The 20,798-nt window shown below is 40.8% G+C and overlaps 1 protein-coding gene across 5 annotated transcripts; it reads right to left on the bottom strand.

The window, feature by feature from the left end:
* Window positions 1-26: 26 nt before the first annotated feature.
* bhlha15 (basic helix-loop-helix family, member a15) lies at window positions 27-19,226 on the bottom strand. 5 transcript variants are annotated; one of them, XM_013913477.1, is made up of 6 exons: window positions 10,248-11,636; window positions 10,013-10,112; window positions 7,209-7,888; window positions 6,965-7,058; window positions 6,134-6,325; window positions 27-1,331 (listed from the first exon to the last, which is right to left on the bottom strand). In XM_013913477.1, exon 6 carries the CDS (start codon window positions 1,280-1,282, stop codon window positions 731-733), a length of 552 nt encoding a protein of 183 aa, XP_013768931.1. In that variant the 5' UTR covers window positions 1,283-1,331; window positions 6,134-6,325; window positions 6,965-7,058; window positions 7,209-7,888; window positions 10,013-10,112; window positions 10,248-11,636; the 3' UTR covers window positions 27-730. The 5 variants fall into 5 exon arrangements, with proteins under 5 accessions (XP_013768931.1, XP_005721758.1, XP_005721757.1 ...); XM_005721697.1 differs by lacking the exons at window positions 27-1,331; window positions 10,013-10,112; window positions 10,248-11,636 and adding exons at window positions 5,189-5,969; window positions 18,346-19,226; XM_013913471.1 differs by lacking the exons at window positions 27-1,331; window positions 10,013-10,112; window positions 10,248-11,636 and adding an exon at window positions 5,189-5,969 and having other exon boundaries at window positions 7,209-8,839.
* Between the last annotated feature and the right edge of the window lie 1,572 nt (window positions 19,227-20,798).

Below are 20,798 nucleotides of genomic sequence, written 5' to 3'. Positions count from 1 at the left end.
ATACATGTATTTATTAATAACAACTTCTCAAATGTTTTTTTTTTCCCCGTTATGATGTTTCACACAAAGTTTGCAGCTTAAACACACATTGAAACACAGCAGGGAGAGGGGATAAGCAAGTAACATACACGTTAAATAGCATCTGTGCCTTTAAGAACTCTTCTGTGTGCAGAAGAAGAGAAATGAGCTACGCGTTCAGATCAAGGGTGGATTATCATTGTGAGCGCTTTCTTGCAGCAACACCTCAATATTTAAGCCTTCTGCTTGGTTGTCTTTCTTTCATGGATGCAACAGTTATGGCTCGAGGTTACACTGAGCAGGTTTCTCAAGAGTCGATACAAGAAGATGGCAAGATAACACAAAAGAGAACAATCCCCTTCCCCAGTTTAAACCACAACACGCAAGAAGAAGAAGGAAAAAAAACATGAGGGTGAAAAAAAAAGCAGCCCTTCTTTCCTGGGCACATACATTACACAACTATGGTCCATTTGGTTTCACTTTCCAGTCTGCATTCTTCATGTCTGCTGTATAAAATCCTTCCATATTTTGCATGGAGTTCTGCACAGCTCACCTCTTGCTAGCATTTATTAGAGGTCTATGATCTGGGGGGGGAGCCCACTTCCTACAGAAAACACAGCTGAACGTCTCTAAGAGTGTGACTGTAGGAAGTGGGTAATGTTTGATTTGTCCAGCCCTCCTCCTGGTGGCTCCCCTTGCTTTAATCTTACTGTTAGCTTTGCTGGCTGAAGCTATGCATGCTGGTGAGGTATTGGGTGAGACCTTCCTCCCCCTCTTCCTCCAGGTGCTGCTGGTAGCACTGGAGGAGCTTGGCAGCGCTGGCCTCTGAAGGGACCCCGCCAGCAGGCAGGCAGCCCCCTGACATATCCAGGATGATGGTGGTCAAAGCTTTGATGTAATTCTTAGCCAGGGTCAGCGTTTCGATCTTGGACAGCTTCTTCTCGGTTTTCACATGCGGGATGGCCTCGCGCAGCGCTTGGAAGGCGTTGTTGAGTTTGTGCATGCGCTGGCGTTCCCTTTCGTTGCTTTCCAGTCGACGGATGCTGCGCTCTTTGGTGCTGGAGCCGTGCTTGCGTCGCCGGCCTCCTCCCTGCCTCTTGCCATTGCCGCTCCTCAGAGAGCCCCTCCAGGAGCCACGGATCCGGACCGAGGCCTCTGAGCCTTCCTGCTCGCTGGAGCCCGGCTCTGTGTCTGGCTCGAATTCCGGCTCCGGGTCGGACCAGGTCCTTCTGGATGGCTTCACAGCCTTCCCTTTGGATTTCATCTTGCTACTCCCCTTATCTCTGACAGAACAGATCTCAGGTTCAACAAACCTGGAAGACAAGATAGGAGTGTTAAGGACAAGAAAAAAAGGATATAAAGTGGCCCGCTTCATAGTTTTCCTTCAGTCAGCTCCAGTTTAAACAACTTGGCATCCTGTTGTATCTAATCAGACTCTTGCAGTGTGAAAACTCCATGATGTTGGTCTGTTACTCCACACTTCTTACCCCACAGTTCAGAGATAATACCCATGTCAAGGTTACACTCACAAAAACAGACCTGGCAGCTCACAGCAACAGCAAAGCTTTTTAACTTCACTTTAACTCACTGCATAGTTTGGTTTCACATAATAAGACTAAACCATCAGCTCCTAAACTTATTTAAGAAGAGGTTCTATTACTATTATATATTTTAAATGTGAATTTACAAACAGTGACAGTTTAAACTATACTATCACACGCTGTCAGATAAAGCTGTTTTACATAGATAAGTACGCACAATAAAAAAAAAAAACGTGTATGTCTCCATCATCGTCATTATTTCCCTAACCTCAGCTTAATCACACCAACGGCAGTGCTGTGACCGATATGAAGATGAGCAGACACAAGTCAAATTCACTCACAACACAAATGGAAGGGAACTAAAAGCCTTACCTGGGAAATTATACTAATATTCTCCTTCCTGTTTCTTTTTACAGAAAAGGCGTCAGCATGCAGCCGGACATGATCAGCGACATAAAGTCAATTAAAGGAGCAGTGGGAATGAAGGAGCGCGAGAGGAGCACATCAGCGCGAGGCTCACAGATAACTGTCACACGTGAACGGCTACCTGTTGCTAACAGATGTACACGTCGCGCTGTTCAGCCAATCAGAGAGACAGCCCTTTCCCCCGCTAGCTCCACCCTCAACCCTAAACCTCCCAACAACCTGCTGCTGTTGCTGCAGAAAGCCACAGATGTGCAAGAATTATACTGAACTTACATTTATACTAGGATGTTTTTGATTTTGATTTTTGGGGGATTCAGATTAACTTTGGCTCCCACTAATGTTTTCCAACGATACTTAGTAGTTGGTGGAAGCAGCATTCAAATCCAGGGATCATCTTATATAAAACATGGTTAGGGAGACAGATCTAAGTGTCCTGCAGGCTGTGTGCTTTAATATCTGTGCTGTTCATTTGAGAAAAAGCACAAATAGAAGTCAGAACACGACTATTCAGTTCAGAAAGTGAAATACGTGGAGTACTTTTATAAAATATTAACTAAATAATTGGTTGAATATGCGTACTTACCATTCACAAGTTCCAGCTGACATTTGCATAGATTCTGAGAACAGTGAAAATTTGTGTGCAGTAGTTCAGTGATGAAAAAAATATTTAATTGAAACCCTTTCAGTGTTAGTTTGGCCAGTTTACCTGGTGAATTAGGAATATTCTGATGTGATATTTTTGCGTTTCCTGCTTCCCATTTCTAGAAAGTGTAGTCGTTTTGCAGTTGACAAGCAAAATGTTAAGGATTTGCTGGCTAACTAATGTAACTGAGGAGTTTTACTTTACTGTATTTCATTTAAAAAAAAATTTAAGGCAATATAAAGAGATTGCAGTGGTGGAATTGAGTGGTATGGTCTAATATTTTAAAAACCCTTACAAAAACTGTTCTTTTTTCCATACTGTTCTGCTGATAACATGCTCAGCAACAGCATTTCCAACTGTTAAATGCTTTTTTATTCATTCAGGTGAATGCAAGTAAACCTTCTTCTTTTTCTGTTAAGCTGCAGACGTGCTCTTACCTTTAAGACAACTGTAGTAAAGTTAGTTCGTCTGAACAGTTAACATATTTTCCATTGTGACTTATCACCTTCTGCTGCTTCATTTGAATACAGTCCTCCAGGCTACAGCTGAATGTAGGCCTCGTTTAAACTTTGCTCCAATATTTGCTTTTCAACAGACAAACTTTTTGAGCTGCATTTTTTGCATTACATTACTTCTGATGGACAGCCTCAGGCCACTAGAAAACTAAAAAAAACACACACATTACAAAAAACATGCCATAAAAGAAAAGCAGAACAACTGCAATTATTAACACGCTCCTTCTTCACATGGAAATGTGATCTGCAGTAATCCAACTGTTTAACTTGGCAGCCTAATGCAGCTGTTGGCAGTTAGGATTACCTTATGTTGTGGTAGCAAGACTACAAAGACAGGGAGGAGTCACTACGGTGAGGTATACTGACTGTTCATCAGTGTCTGCATTTGCAGTGTCTGCAAACATCTGGAAGATTATTGACAAACCCTGATGGTTTTCAATTCCACATTTTGCTTCAGTGACACATATACACAGGCAGAGAGACTCACAAGGTTAAATGATTGCAGTTATGCTATTGCAGAGCATAGATACTGGATGTTTATATATCAGGTGATGATTCCTCATTTGGGTAGGCAGGAATACATAAAAATTTAAAACAATGTTGGGGAAGGGCTTAAAGTAATGGGGCAATGGGCTTGTCGCTTCAAGCTACCTGCTTTTAACATTTGAGTTTTGGTGTTTTGAAATTCAATGTGGCGAATGAGAGGTGACTCTGACTGTGAATCTGAGACACAGTGCAGGCTCGTGGGATAGCAATTTGTCAGTCATAAGACTGACCCTGCTTTATCCTCCCTTTCGACTCTAAAGGCACCCATAATTTCCAGAATTAACATCATGTTTGATTTGGGGAGGTCTGAAGCTAGTGATGGAGAACATAATCTGATTAGAAAGCTGTTTACTGAGTTCAAAGGTCAGGAGTGCCGAGGGCTGTTTTCTCATAGACTTCTACAGTATCAGTACAGTATTCAACAGTATCTATCTTTTAGAAACCACAGGAGTTGCTCCTGACTGGCGTCCACATATGTGGACATCACATTTTGGGTTATTTAGACCAAAATACTAAATTATGCTCTACAAGGGCCTGATATCTTGGCTCTTATTTTTCTTAAAAACAAAAATAAGGTAAAAACGAGGGTTAAGACACATCCACATTGGCCTCACTTTTCAGATCTGGACACTATGAACCAGTTATGCGTCGGCGGCACGCATTCAGCTTTGTGTGCTTATTCTTACTATATGGCCTACACACTCACAAGACCAAAACAATGGTGTTGCTGTTTGTGACGAAACAAATCTCTAGAAAACATACAAAACTTCATGTCTATACACAGAAACCACACTGCTTCATGACAGTTGGCCACTACATTTTTTCTATTCAACAATTTAATGGCTAATGGATTTCTTATTATTTTAGTTACTCCCTTTAGGGGTCGCAGTGGATTATCAGCCTCTATCTCACTCTATTTCTATCATTCACCTTGGTCACTTCAACCCACTACTTGTCTTCCTTTGCTCCATCCATGAATCTTCTCTGAGGTCTTCCTCCTTTCCTCCTGCCTGGGAGCTTCATCTTCAACATCTTTGGTCCAATCTTTCCTCTGCACATGCCCAAACCATCTCAGCCTCACCTCTCTAACTTTTTCTCCAAACCTCTTAGTCTGAGCATTAACAACATTAGCACAGTGTTGGGATGTCACAGACACAGCAACGTTACAGGTGTGAAGCTCCCAGCTTTTAGAAGCAAACACTTCCAGCATTTGATGCCCTTGAGCAGCTTGTATGTGTGTGTGTGTGTGTGTGTGTGTGTGTGTGTGTGTGTGTGTGTACTTCTATTACTTGTGTTGTGGGAACATAAACCTGTTTACACAGTCACACAGTGGGGACTCGCCTCCCATATAAGGACAAAAGCCCCAAAAGTCCACATAATGTCAATCATTAGAGGATATTTAGGAGGACGCTTGGCTTAAGGTTACTATAAGTCTCTAATAAATGAATGGGATTTATTTTGATATCTTCTAAAGAGTGTGTGTGTGTGTGTGTGTGTGTGTGTGTGTGTGTGTGTGTGTGTGTGTGTGTGTGTGTTTGTGAACAGTAAGACAGGTCCTGCCAGGTTTCCTTCCCTCCTCAGCTACATTGTATCTAATCAACCAAACCTTGCTGAAGTTGCCTCTGTGGAAATATTATCTTTGCGCTTTAGTGTGCACAGTTTCTGCCTCCATTGGCCCTAAGGCTTACACTGTTTATTTTACCACAGCCACTGATATGTTCTGAGCTCAACACACTTCAGTAATGAGGCAAGCAAACAGGGCCCCCGCAAGCATGCTCTGTTTGAGCAAAACAAACCGTATAAACAACATATTTTCTTCAACACCAACATTAGCCTGAAAACTACAGCAATTTAAAGATAAAGCGCGACTGCAGAAGCACACAGGAGTTTGTTAAACGCACGTAAGTTTCTGTTTCTGTTTCCTACATCGAGTCCAAGGACGCAACCTGGCATAAAGAGTAGCTTCCAAAGCAGTTTGCAGCTGGAAAGGCACCAGCACTCTTATGCAACTCTTATTTACTGTTATTTGACATCATGGGCAGTAATCTTGTCATACCAACAACTGTGAAAACTGAATGCGCTGTCAGAGAGTCCTGCTCGGCTGTGATGTCATGAATGACAAGTGCGCTGAATCTATTTGGAGCAAAGACGGAGTGAAAAAAAAGCTATTAAAATCCCTGACTCATCATAAAAGGGGGAGGGTGGGTAGGAGATGAGTTAGGGTGAAGAGGAGAGATCTGGACGATTAGTCAGTTTTTCCATTAGGCCAAGGCTGGCTCTCTGAAAGAAAAACAAGTGTGGATGTCACATTAGGCCATGGCGACAGTGAGATGGCCTTAGGCTGAAGGCAGACATTCTGATAGAAAGGCTGTCTTTACTTTACCACGTTTCATAAAAATCACCACATGCAGCTCAGTATGTGTGTGCATTTGCGTGTCACTCACCCTTATCTCACTCGAGGTCGGACTCAGTGACATAGGTGAGGAAAAGGCAGGTTTGGGGTAGACAGCCATTCTCTGGTCTGGACTGGGCGGTCCGGTTATGTGTCTGCAGTAGGCTGTAGGGATGAGAGTGCCCGTCATACTGAAAATGGCAGCTCTTCTCCAAAGCCGAGAAGTCATCCTCCCATTCGAAGGCTGCACGCAAAACCAACCACATGTATAATTAGCCACACTGACAACTGTGTGATATCCTGCAGTGCACGGTGCAACCCTTGGTCTTTTTACATTGTCATAAGCCTTTTGTTTGATACAGATAAAAAGATAAAACTGTTAATAACACTGCCAAATATTATTTAGAATTATACTGCTGTTGCTGATGGTGATAACATCACCATCATATTTTATGAGCTCATTGTTCCGTCTCTCTGTAAATAAAAAGGAAAAAGTGATGTAAAAAACACAGTAACTTAAGTGTAGCATTACTTCAGTCAAACTGATGACATGGCTGATACTCTTATCTCCATCAAATTGATAACTGTCATGTACGCCAGCCTTTCTACAGCTTCATCTGCAAGCCACTTTGCAACCCACCTCGAGCCCAGCTCCTTCTTTTCATGCCGACTCCAATTTTGTTGCTATGGATACCTGCAATAGTGAGGTATTGCTACTGCTCTCTCTGGCTCAGCTTTACATGATGATACTACTAAATATAAATTACAGCATGAATGAATGTGTTAAGTAAAAGTGTAATATGTTTCACTGGTGCAGTGTGTGTTTTGCTCTTTTTCTAAATAATGGCATACAATCTACTTGTGTAAATCTTGAAGACATTACCATTATCTTCTAATGTGTCGCCTGGCAGGTTGGAGGAATAGCTGCTCATCAGAGACGTGTAAGACTCAAAGTGCATCTCCAGAGTTGGACTCTCCTAAGAATAAACAGGAAGTATTCAGTATTCAGTAACATGGTTGAAACAGTCCTGTTAAAAACATTTAATAAACACATTATTAGCTACAAAAAGATAAAAAGCCTCAAAATGCATTAAAATAAAGGTTAAAGTAGAACAGGAAATCAGTACCTGATCAAACAGGTAGACAATGACATCATCATCAAATGACACACTCTTCCTTATTTTCACTTTCCTGTCCTGTCCGCATGATTCTCCTGGATGATTGTAGTTTTGAGAGGATGTTGGAAGTCTTCTTTGGTTGGCAGTATTTAAATTGTCTCTGTCAACATTTTCCCTCTGGTCATTCTCAGAGATAGTGTTCGGACAGAAGGGGCATTGGACAGTGGAGCTTTTCATAGCTGTCGTATTGTTGTTGTCACTGATAAGACAATCACTATTCCCAAGAAAAGTATTGCAATTCTGCAAGGAGTAAATGTCACTAAAAAGTTGTGCTGGCATACAGTCATCGCTGAAACTGATAAACTTATTGTGGTGATCTTGGCGGGCGGCCATATTGAAATTTTTTGTGTTAAAACTGTGTCCCACACATTTAAACTAAGTCTTGTCCAAGTGGGGAATCTGTACCAAAAAGATCAAGCAAAGCAAACGCTAGTTGCTTGATCCGTCGGCGCTGGCGACAGAGGGAGAAGGATGATGATGCTGTTACCAAGCTTGATCTGGAGTCAGTGCTCCTCCACGGTTCACAGGTTGAGCAGCATCTTTGAAAGCAGAAGCAGGTGACTGGTAGTCCCTCCTCGTCATCCTGTATCATCTGACCTGAGGACATCCACAAATGAAGCTCTTCATCCCTGTATGAATGATTCACAATGACTCAAACAGCTTCACCTCAAACTAATTAACGCACTAACCTACTGTCTGACCACCTACATGTGTTTCTTGCCTTGCTGTTGTCGTGGTGATGTTTGTGCTCTCAGCATATTCACAGATTGGCAAATACTTCAATGAATACAGAGATAATACAAATTATATTAAAATAAAATTCATTATGTAGGCTAATACACTCACTATGTTATAGTTATAATTTAAAAAACCCCAATCTATATAGAATATAATTTTACTGTTTGCTCATTTAGTAAATTCTTGTAGCCAAACTGATTTTACCAGCTACAGTACCAATGTTTTTTCCACTTATTTACAGGTTTATTTCCCTAAGAATGTATTTATTTACCTTGAGAATCTTAAAAAGCATATAGTGAAATGATAGTTGGGAGTGGAACAATTTATTATATTTTGTACATTTAGCATACACTAAATCCAGACATGTGACTAATGAAAGAAAGAATCTTGAACTTGTGACTCCCTAAGTTCTACTTGGAGTATTAGAGGGAGGGGGCACTGCAAATCCTCATAAAGTGATTTACCTTTATCCTATGATGTAATATTTCTATCCTATTAGAAGACTTTACACTCCTACATAGCACCTACTTGAGGTGGTGCATTGATTTAAATACAGAAGTTTCACCCTTGCAAATATTTTTGTAAGGAAGCACCCCCCCCCCAAATTCATGCAGCATGACCAAAGATTTGATTCTGCAGTCATGACAGAATAAAGATGGGAAGAAAGAAGTAGTGTGAGGACCAAGCTACAACACGCATGCCTTTATTTACACCTCCAAATAAGTCCATATAACAACATTGGACCGTCACTGCAGTCCAGTAGGGTTGGAGAGGCATGTAACAAAGGAAGAGTCTGAAAATTATGTGAATAACATGTTTGAAGTCATCAGATTTTTATTATTAATCCTTTATTTATCCAGGTAAAAAATCTCATTGAGATTAAAAATCTCATTTCCAAGAGAGACCTGGCATCATGGCAACAAAAGTCACATACCACATAGGTATATAACATTTAAAACAAATGTCAACCCAAGATCTCACTTGAGAGACTGGTGGCTTCTTTTTCTTTCTTTTTTTTTTAAAGAATGGCGCACTGTCGTTCCTGAATAGTTCGAGAAACAAAGAAAATCAATTGCAAGGAACAATGAGGCTGTTCTGGAGGTCATGCTGGTACACTTAATATTGGGTTTTCCTTTAATATGTCACCAATCTCCACAGTTTCATCACCTACCAGCTAACGGTGTTGATGGCACATGCCAGTTAAAATTAAGTAGTCAGTGCTCAGGCTCAAATTGCCTTTTAAAAATTATGCCCCAGTAGCTTAAATATTGAAATGGACTTTTTATCGCCTGGCCAAAAACATTTGGATGTTGATGGTGTGAGAATGGAACCTGTCGCAATTTTAAAAATATGACTAAAAATGACATGCATGCTTTTTCTAATTAGGATTCTCTTTTGTGTCTCCTCTAAATACAATTCCTTGGCAGTGTCAGCTTATTAAGGGTTCAGTTGCGGTACCCAGACATCCATTCAGTGTCTCTCAATAACAGGATGTGCTGAAACTGATTTGTCAGCCTTTGCCCGTTGGCTGAAGCAGCGACCGCAGATGCACGCATGCACACAAACACGTACATTATTTGAACACTCACTCCTGAGCCTGAATAAATATCGAAGCCCATCCGTCCACGGAGACAAAGACGCAATAGGAAACTTTCACCGCTCTGCAGTAACCAAGCAACCACTGGATGAGTGACTCAGGAAAGGAAGAGAGGAGCTGACTCACAGCAGCTGTGACGTAAACGATGTGAAAAGACACACACACACTCTCATGGTCGCACACACACGTATGCAGCAGGCCGTAAAGCCTGTAATCTGCCCTGTTTCGGGTAAATTAACACCTCACTGTGTAACAGGTGGACAGACTCGGGATAAGATTATAAATCTTCCAACCAGCCAAACCATGAACAGATACCTCAAAGGTCTACAAGTAAGAAAAGGAAAACACTGCACATTACACCCTTAGTGTCTCCAATTACTACACAGACTCCAAGGCATTATTAAAAATCAAATGATACCTTTTCCTTATTCCTTTGTTAGTGCATTTCCTCTTAGAAAGCAAGTTTAAACTATCCAATGAAATCACCAGTGCGGCTCCACCCCCGAAATGTTTTAACTCTGTAAAAATAAAGAGAAGAACCTGTTTATCAATTTATATGCGTTGCTGCATCATGACACTGCATAATGTGTTGCACCATAATCTCTGAGCAGCAGCAGCAGGCATGCACAGTACCAGCACATGTCTTTTCTTACCTTGCATTCAGTCGGCCCAAGTAAGTCCCCTGATTTTAATGCATTGCAGGAACCTTATCGAGGAAAAAACAAGAGAGATAAGCTAAGCATACTGAGATGAGAGAGAGAGAGAGAAGAGACGGAGAGATGCACAGAAAAGCAGTTGGTGGGGGTTGGATGTGCAGTACACTCTTCCGGGAGAATTCCCGGCAGCAGAGTGCAGGACGGGGATCAATAACTTATCCCGTCTAATGTAACACATCTGTCCTTGCTGATGGAGAATTGCAGCAGAGTGAATGTCACAGTGACATGTAGACTTATAGAAAATCTGTGATACTTTGTGGCTGTTATATTATTCTCAAAGATGTTACAGCATAAAATAAAAATGAATTGAGGATGCCAATTCATTTTTTTGTCCAGGTGCGCCTTTAATGCACTGGCAAGGTTTTTGCAACCACTGTCATGTTGAAAAACGAAACTATGAAACTGTTGTCAGTCAAACTCTTCTAAGATGTATTACAGTATTGAATAGTGGATCCAAACCTGACGGTACTTTTATATGTTCACAGTTACACAACTTTTAACAAGACCCTCAACATCACTGGCAAAAAGCAAAAAACGCAACTCCAAACCATCACAGTGTTTTCACGTGGTTGTACCTCTCACTTTCCTCTCTCCTGAAAAAGAGCAGTGCAGCATTTTCCAAGATTTACATGAGAAGTAATTTTGTGACACACTACACTGCTGACATGCACACAAAGTAGAGCAAGTCAAATCTCAGAAGTAGAACCATTTACAGCTTAACCTTAATATTTGCATATTTGCATATTTGCCAACAAAAGTGTTTCCCTTGAAAAAGGAGTTTCAAATAAAAACACAACATGACCAAAAGATAACTTGATGCATTAGAATAAAGTGTCCAGTTTGTGTCCGACCTGCTGAAGATAAAAAAAACAAACAAAACCTGTCTCCTTAGCAGTGAGTTGGTGTCCTAAGAGTATATATTCCACGCATTTGTAAGGCCAAATACTTGGAAAGACCCCGACAGTCTCATGAGTATTGTTTCAACAATGAATAGCGCTCCCTCTAGAGGTTGGAAGCAGAATAGCAGGCAGTTTTAGGAGCCGTTCCTACTGAAAACTGGAGACCTGGCATAAAAAATAAATACATTCAAACCCTGATATAATAATATGAAATACACTTCCTACTTTATACATATTAGACTGCTAATGTTGCTGTAGGCTATAATATGTTTCACCTAAAGATGGAAATAATATTAAAGCTGCTTCTGCTGGATCATTGCAGCTATAAATAATATGTTTACCACAGCTGTTGACACTGCTTCTGCACATTGTTCCCCTTTTTTTCTGGTTTTACCTTTTATTATCACCATACAGCTTTTCTGTTGACTTAGTCCTCCCCTTGGCAACAAAATCACTGATGCTGGAGTTCTGCTTTACACACCCAGACAGCATCAGGATGTTGTTCCCAGGAGGAAACAGCATTCACCATTCAATCCATCTCTGCTTTTCAATAGGAAAAAAAAGATGTGAACCAAGCCAAAGAGATGGACAGATGGTGTTTCCATACAGAATCCGTCCTTTTTGCTTATTGCCAAACTCCTCCTTCACTCATTTCACCAGTGTAGAGTCGTCTTCCCGGGAATCATGTCGCACGGCAACCTTCACCCATATCAGGTCAGCCAGGGCACCCTGACTGCTTACAGTACAGTGTTTCAGTACAGTCAACGTTTTATTTGACTGGACTTAGCTGTACATATGAGAATGTGATGGAGTGGCAGAGCTGAAAGCCTTCTCACTGGCACAAAATGCGAGCTTGTTCCGGTCTATTTCACGTTCTATTTTCACATTGGAGCAATGATGAATGTGTCCTGTCTGAGTTTCCCATAATCAGATATGTCGACAGCTTCTGCATCCAAATGTCAGATGTATGATGCAGCTTTAGTTTCGATCAAACAGGAAGAAGGCCGGTAGCTGTATTTTATTATTTGCTGTAGTTTATTATTTCTCTAAAGTACTGGAGAAGTGATGATAGTCAAGCTGGCTTATTTTGGGCCAACTCATCATGGCACAACCTGTGACATCGTTTGGAGCAGGCATCAAGAAGTGAAGGAAAGGAAAGACAAGAATTAGAACTGTGTTAAGCTCAAAAGGGGGGACACAGTACAACACTGACTTGACACATGTGACTTGAAGAGCTTTTGAAATTCATAATTGGCTAGTTTGGACTGGCTTTGGGTCACCGCTCCAATTGAGTTGTAAGGAGCACAGTGCATGCCAAGAGATCTGTGCGACTATCCTTTTACACTGTAGGCGCAGAATCATCATATTCAGCCGGCAGACGGCAAGTGACACCAAACAATCCGTGAGAGGAGGGTAATTGGAGATCACTGGGCTTATTCTGAGCGTGCCAAGTACACGGTGCTCAAGACCCCTGAGAGAAACATATGGAGCTCCAGTCCCTAAAGCTACTGTCTTGGCAGCCGTGGAATGAGACACGGCAAAGCACTGTGGGTAATGTACAGCAGCATCCAGTAAGAATGCCGCTGGTGCTCTTTGCAGCCTTTATTTGGACACGGCTCGGTCTCATGGGCGCAGATGAGAGAAGCTGAGAGGGAGTGAAATGCTACACTAAAAAAACATCATAAAGCGTAATAAATATGTCACCCTGTTGGTTTAAGGTGTGCAGTCCTAGCAGTAATAAAACTGTAACATCCTCTTTTTTTGGAAAACTGTTTGAAGGAAAAGCCGGTGTGCCAGCTCTGCATCTGTGAAATGAATGACTAAGCTGCTTCGCATCAGCTGTACAGTGCACAGCTCCCTTTGCAGAGAGAAAATATTTTAATAGTGGCTTTTATATGAACACATGAGTGTGTAATCTGTCTCAGATCATAGGCCCTCTGTTGACAGCAGTACACCTGCTCTTCCAGATCTCTGAGAACACTGCCAGTCTGTCTGAACTAGCCAGTGCCAGGGGGCATACTGCATTGGGGAAGGCGTGACTGTGTGTTTGAATAAAAAAGAAGCGGACAGACAGATATAGGATCAGACAGGAGTGTATGAGAAGCTCGGATCTTTGTCAGCTGGGTAGGGATGAGGTGGAGTTGGGTGGGATCTATCTGAACTCATTCTTTGGTGATATGAGGACATAAAGTGTAATATATTAGTCTAAAAAATGTAGGCTACTTCAAGAATGACTTGCACAGGATGGGAAATGTGAATCATTTTAATATATCCATACTTTAATTAGATATTTAAGCCACGAGCCCATTATTGTTCTATTTTGGGCATGTCAAACATTTGGCCTCCAATCTGATACCCAAATCTGGCTCTAGCTTTTTCAGTAAATTTAAACATTTGTTTATGCCATTTTAAGCTCAAATAGTTGAGATATTTCTTTCGTTTACTACAGAAGCATTTCTTTCTCATGTAGAAAAACTGGTGTATACTGTTGAAACTGAACCGCTTTATCTCATATTAAGATCTCTGACAGATTAAATGTGTGATTAAACTTCTTTGCACTGAAAGCAGGGGGTTTCGCCGATCTGGCCCACTTAAGGTCAAAAGTGGCGCATGGTGCAGAATTGCTTTGACATCCCTGTTCTACTTCCTTGGGATTACTAATTAGACCTGGCCTCTGAATTTGACTCCATAACCACTAAATAAAGGAAGAAGTGAAAAATATGAAGTGAAAAAAAGTTGAATGACTTTGTTTAAGGAAAATGACATAAAATCACAAGTTTGCTGATGCAAAGGAGCTGACCTTTATTAAAATAAACTTTACCTTTAACACTTTTTTTTCTTAGTGATTAAAGAAAATCACACATTTAGGCTTAAAAAATGTTCATCTTATGAAGTGGATGTTTTTTTTTTAAATACTGGTACAGATCATAAGAAACATTGAAAACAGGAGAATAGTCCAGCCTCCTACCACTTGGTGGCAGTAGAGTGTAAAAGTTAGCCTCAAGTGGCGTATTAAAAATTGCTAAGTACTTTATTTCACACACTAACACACAAACTGTAAAGCATCCTAGCAGGGAAAATTGGTGATGCTACATTTGCGATATTTGATTTTCCAGACATTCAGAGCAAGGAGGAGAGCAGCTTTTATCACTTAAACCGCTACATCAGCTGGTTGGTGCAACCAACAAACCAAGTGGTGAAAGGCCTGACCTGTCTGTCACTTGGTAGCTGTCGCACTTATCCATGTAAACACTTACCTCATCCAGTGCTGTAATCAAAGTGCTGCTAAGGGCGCAGCTCAGCAGGGCAAAGTGATACTTCAGCATTAAAAAAAGTGAACATGCAGAGTTCATACATGTGAGAAGGAATTTCCTTAAACTGTCAGGACTGCTGGCGAGCCAACGACAGAGAGAAAAAGTGTTAAAAGGCTTGACTGTGACCTCTGACCTGTACATACACACTCACATTTAGGCACACATACTTGATCACAGCTGCGGTGCTCCTCGACTGGTTTGAAGTGTTTTTGAAGGAGCTGAGTTCAAGCACTCGTTGACAGAGCTCTAATTTACACACACACAGGCACACAGACAGCCCTGATCAGATAAGAGCAGATCTGTTTCAGCGGCTAATCTTACATGTGATGAGATTTACAGGGGCTTGTGGCATTGGAATATACATAACTATCTTTATTTGGGAATCAAGCTCTGCCCAGGGCTATATCCTCTATCTCACACTATAGGAACAGGAAACAGGACACTATGCTTTCATGATGAATCCTTTTATATAGTGGCTTGTTTTGGTCTGTGGTTCTCAGCAGTTTTTGGTTAGACCCTGTAGCAAACAATAAAGCCTGGAACACTTACATAAATCACTGTCTGTGAATACAGTTCACCGTGCCATCCTCGAATCCAGGTTAAAGCTCTGTAATGCAATGAAGCTATGTGTTGGCCGATTCAGAGACAAACCTCACTTAAAATGGACTGAGGCAAAGTGGAAATAGTGAAATGCCTCAGTTTAAACATTTGAGATGTCTTCTAAAATATGGGTTTTTGCAAATCAATGCATTCTCTTTTTAATTACATTTTGTGCAGCTTCTCTATTTTTTTGGAATTCTGTTTGTATATAATTACATTACCATAGACTATAAAGCATTGTTCAGTCCACTTGAAACACTGTTATATTAAAAGGCTACAGTGTTAACCAGTTACCACCTCCAAGCAATTTTTAGGTTGGTACTTTGCACTAAAATGAACACCACGCGACACAAACTGCCAACATGTAACTGAAAGTCAAGGGCTGTGCTTTGGCCAAAATTATATGTAAAACTGCTCCTCAGACAGACCATGCAAAAGAGTGTCTCATGTCTGCTCCCACATGACCTGGGCTGCTCCCACTGGCTGCCACTTGCTGTCACTGAGACACTTCCTAACAGGGCGTGGGCAACTCATTAGCAGTAAAACAGCTGATTTGAAACAGGGTTAAAACCAGGGACATTGTAGAGATAGCATAACAGACAATTTATAAAGGATTTCCACCTGAAGATATTTAATTTATGTCATTTCCTTATTTAAACAAATGTCCCCTTTAAAATGTAATTGTTTACGTGTCACACAATAGGTATGTTATGTAGTGCTGTGCATCCATACATAGACCTACTTTAATCAGGAGGCAAATCAAGTTCAGGTGGCACTGGTCTGCATTCACCTGAAGCCTGAGAAAGGGAACACTCTAGTATAATATCCACACTGGAGTTAGTTGGTTGTGGTTGCTAGGTGTACTAACATGGGCTAGAGTAAGCTCATACTGCAGTGCTTAGACCAGGGTGACACCCCAATATGTACATTATAAATGTCAATAGGTCTTTGAAGCATCACAGTTTACTTACTGATTACCCTACTGGTGGTGGTCAGAGGGCCCGGTGGCGCCAGTGTCCGGCAGCCTCGCCTCTGTCAGTGCGCCCCAGGGTGGCTGTGGCTACAATGTAGCTTGCCATCACCAGTGTGTGAATGGGTGGATGACTGGATATGTAAAGCGCTTTGGGGTCCTTAGGGACTAGTAAAGCGCTATATAAATACAGGCCATTTACCATTTACCATTTACCCCACAGGGTACCTTTCTTGTTCTTCATTATAAACATATTACATGTATGTGTGAGTTTTATAGCTTTAAGCAACTTAAAGGCAGCAACATGAACACACACTCAAGAAATATGCTTTGGGTTCATTCAAAATTGCGCACACTGTCTCATTGTACTGCATACGCACACTAACCAGTTGCACAAGAGTGCATCAAAACAGTGCATGGATGAAATAGAATGGCATGCACACATGCACATGCACACTGAATGCCACAGACAATCACACATTTAGTGCTGAAAGACAGGTGCCAAAACAGAAGCATGAGACTAAACTGTTCCAAAGACAGAGGGTGGTGAGCAGTCCTGGAGGGTGGAGTTTAAGAGTACTTTTGGAGGGCTGGTCTTGGCTGAATGTCAGAGTGTCTCTGACATGCCCACACCGCAGCTGGTCAGATAGAAATAGTCAAAGGTGTAACTGAGCCCAAAAAGAGGAGGAGCGACCACTTTCCCTGGACGGAAGGACAAACAGGGTGCCTCTCTCACTCATGTCTGAGAGGCCGAGCATTGCAGGCATTAGTGGGGGACTTAAAGATTTAGTTTAGCATCAGTGGAACATCAAGTCTAACCTGATGAGCCATCATAAATAAATAAAGCAGATAAATGATGTCAGGATTTGATATCAAGACTGTAAAGTGCTTAATAAAATATATAAACATGATTAATAGTGCATTTAGCGAGTGATTCAACTGATCAGTCCAGATTTGATCAACCCTCTGACTCTTCAAACCTTTTGGTAACATTCAAGAATTATACTACAACTAACTACAACTGAAAATTAGGCTTCATGACAAAGTAAAATGACATCAAGAAAAAATGTGTCCAGGGCCAAAAGAAAAAGGAAACTAGCCAAAGGTCCTGCGGGAGGTGCAGGAAGCCGTAGAAGAGCAGGGAGCGCATTGTTTCACCTGCACTGCGGAGAGCCTTCCTGCAAAGTCATCATAAAAATCCATCATCTAACGCATGCACCTGGATAAGCCAGGACCATGATGGAAATAAGTCTGTTGTTGGGAAAGAAAAACTGTGGAAATAGTCTGCTTCGGGTAAACCTGTGCACTTTTCGGTGGTGCAGAAAGTGCAAACGTCTGCAGATGTCAAAATTACTGCTTATTGTCACAGATTTGCAAACTTTGCATAAAGCTGTTTGTAGTATGTCATCATGAGACACTAAAAACGGGGGGTGAGAAAAAAAATTCTTGCTCTGTAACAAAAAATTGTGAAAAATTGTAAAATCCAGAACTGCAGTACATTTTATTACAGTCCATGTCTGATAAAAAGCAAGTGTTACAATTTTCAAGGTGATGGCACATGTTTAACATAAAGGATATTTACATATTCAAGTGTATGGTAGACACATTATGGCTAAAGCTGTAAATAAACAGCTGGTGTTGGTTCACCTGGTAAATGCAATTAGCTAACTATTGCAGATTTGTTCAGGAAAAGCATTATATCTTATATGGACTCCACTTTCACAGCCAGTGGCTCCCATAAACCACCCATCTTCATTTAAGCTTTTTACTCAGGGATACTTGTGCATGCATGTCGAAGGAGCCCAGGTTTGAACCACCTGCCCTACAAATCAATCAAAAGCCCACTCATCCACCCGTGCCACAGTCATTAAATCACTCGTACTGAGACTTTATGAGCAAGATTCACAGAAAAAGCCAATGATGGGACAAAACTGAGAGTCGGGGATGCTGATAAAGTGAAAGTGAGAAGAAAATATTGAGAGAGACAAAGAGAAAAAACAGAAAATCATGAGCATTACATGTCAGCTGACTGCACCCAAGGATACAAATTTCCAAAGCTATAAAACTGAAAACAACTGTCATGATGATGGTGAGATGATGCCCATTTAAAAAGTTTCATATTTGTATAGTTTTAGATTTTCATTTAAATCATAATGCCAAATCTCCGTGGTTGTTTATGCTAATAAATTAGATGCAGATACACAGAGAGAAAATGCTGTTTTTCTGCCTATCAAAGGTGAAGTGCAACCTACCTTCTGTTAATGGGAGCTTTACCTCTTCTTGTTTCCAGTCCTTTTGCTGGTTGTCCCATTATTCAGTGTTTCTCATTTTTGAAGGGAGAAAGGGGGGAAAGGCAAATATTGCTTTTTTGATTTGTGAATGCACAATGTTCAAATCCAAGTCCAAAAAACGAACTTGTTAGTACCCGTGAGAACTGATTGCCTTGAATAAATCCTTGTAGCTCATCAGACCACTCCCTGCTAAGCTGCCTTACATGAGACAAGACTTTTTGCAGGTGCAGTAGTCAAAAGGTAAAAGCATGAAACGTAGCAAAAGATCTGCATTGTAATTTTCTCTTCTCTTGTTGCTTGGACTCCCTTACAGCTGCTCGTCTGTCAGGAAAAGAAAAAAGAAACAAAATGCCCCAAATCACGATGTGTTTTGGACTGATGCCTCATCCCTATCTATCTCGCTCTGTCTGTCTTTTCCTGTCTATCCCATCCCCCTCTTCCTCCTCTCATCCATTGCTCCATCACACAGGAAGTCTGGTCTTCCTGAAAACAAGTCTCCGAGCATGGAAAGGGACAAAGACAAGGGGGGCAGGTACGTGTGGGGGCGCAGAGGATGTTTTTGTCATTCCACTGCCCCTCTGGTTACTGCAAGCCTCAATGTAGTCCATCCTGAGGAAGCCAAGCCCTCGTCACTCTGGTCAGGCCTTGGGCCCACACGTGCTCCCTCGTAGGGCCGGTGTGACGCAGTAACTGTAGCGCTGGAGTAATCCCTCCAAACAAACGCTGTTTCTTAAAAATCATAAAAGCTTTAAAAAGCAGGAAAAAGTCAGCAACAATCACAGCAGACGATCAAATGTAGCATACAGCAGCGCTGTGTGGTGAGGCTCAGTGTTAGAACAAAAGTCGAAGACTTTGCCATCTATCCAGCCTCCATTTCCTGTATGTAATCACTGCAATCTGCCAAGCCACCTGCAAGTGTGGGAATTTATCTGCACATGGTTTTCCACAGAGTCCCACTGACTGATTTACAGTGTAACAAAAAAATGGACACATTGTCCAAAATGGGAAGTTTTAGTAATAATCTTCAAAAGTAAAAACATTTACTAACGTAGCTATGCTTTTACAGTTCGGGTGAAAAAAACTGAATACGTTTCATGCTCTGTAAAAAGCTGGATATTAAAGGTGCAGAGAAGTCAGGCTGCTTTAAATGCAACAATTCAAATCATTTGAGCGACATATTAAAGTGATAAAGGGAAAAAGAAAACATTTAGCTGGAAATAATTAAGAACAATAAAGAAATCCTAGAGTGGGCACAGAAACACCTCCGTCAGTGAGTCTGCTTCATCTCTGCATCCACAAATATAAGTGAAATCTGCAGCCTGAAAAAAAAAAAACATATTTAGAAGCACAAACGTACCGCATTACTGCAGTTATTACCTCTGCCATGTTTTTGGTAATGTTTACGAGTCTGTGTGTGCGTCATTCTGTCTGTAACACATAGTAACAGCTTAGCAGTCCAATAACATTTGCCTTACATCCACCAAAGTCTTCGAGGTCAAACTATGGTAGGTCAAATTGACAGAAAGCCTTATAACTTAGAAACTATGATTCTTGTAAGTGTAGTGTGCATTGTCAGCATATAGAAAGTATCATATAAAGATTTAAATATCATGACACATTTGACGTGTGACCTCTCATTCAATGTCAATAGATTGAGCTGAAATTCAAAGTGATAGTAATGCCATACAGAGTGTTTGTTCTAAGGTAAAATTATAGCTATTGTTTGTGCCGACAACATATAGACATATAGAAAATAATATTATGGGATTCTAAATATCACATTACTTTGGACCTCTGATCTCTTCAAAGTCGAATAAGGTCAAACTTTTTTTAAAAAGCATTTTATTTTGAAAACTATGCTTAAAATTCTACTTCCTTTGTTTGCATAAAAATCACGTTGTCACAATTTACCTCTGACCTTACTTTACGATTTCACATCTGCCTTAAAGAAACTATTTGGAAAGAAGTTTAAAGTACGGTGTAATTAATTTCAAGTAGAGTGTAATTTAGCCGAAGAACAATGATCTTATATCGCTGTACTTTTCAGGATGTGTTATGGAGCAACCTGCCTTTTTATATCATAATGTTTTACATTGTTATTTAATATTTATTCTGTGGGTGCACACGATGAATAGTGTGTTATTTAATTCATCTTTTCTTAAGATTACTTCATTTACTTATAAAAATTGCTTATACACAAATAAGTTACATATCATTTGCTTCTGCTTTCTTGTATAATACCTGGAAGTTAGGCAAGGTTAAGACACTTCATAATGCGTCACATGCAGAGAAAATTAAGATGCTTTTACCAATTACCAGGAAATTAAGCCGTTTTTAAAAATGCTTACAGTATAATTATTTTTTATTTCTTTGTAAAAACCTAGTGTACCTACTTTTAAGTATTCGTAACAGCT

This window comes from Pundamilia nyererei, unplaced genomic scaffold (genome assembly GCF_000239375.1).
Source record: "Pundamilia nyererei isolate P.nyererei 1_Seehausen unplaced genomic scaffold, PunNye1.0 scaffold00005, whole genome shotgun sequence".
In the NCBI taxonomy this organism is placed as follows: domain Eukaryota; kingdom Metazoa; phylum Chordata; class Actinopteri; order Cichliformes; family Cichlidae; genus Pundamilia; species Pundamilia nyererei.
This window is presented reverse-complemented; position numbering and strand designations above follow the sequence as displayed.

Coding starts and splice junctions, on each gene's coding strand:
- bhlha15 (XM_005721697.1), bottom strand. CDS start 7,592: ATGGCCGCCCGCCAAGATCACCACAATAAGTTTATCAGTTTCAGCGAT. Junction 7,059..7,208: donor TTGTCTACCTGTTTGATCAG/GTACTGATTTCC, acceptor GTTTATTCTTAG/GAGAGTCCAACTCTGGAGAT. Junction 6,326..6,964: donor CGACACATTAGAAGATAATG/GTAATGTCTTCA, acceptor TTTTGCGTGCAG/CCTTCGAATGGGAGGATGAC.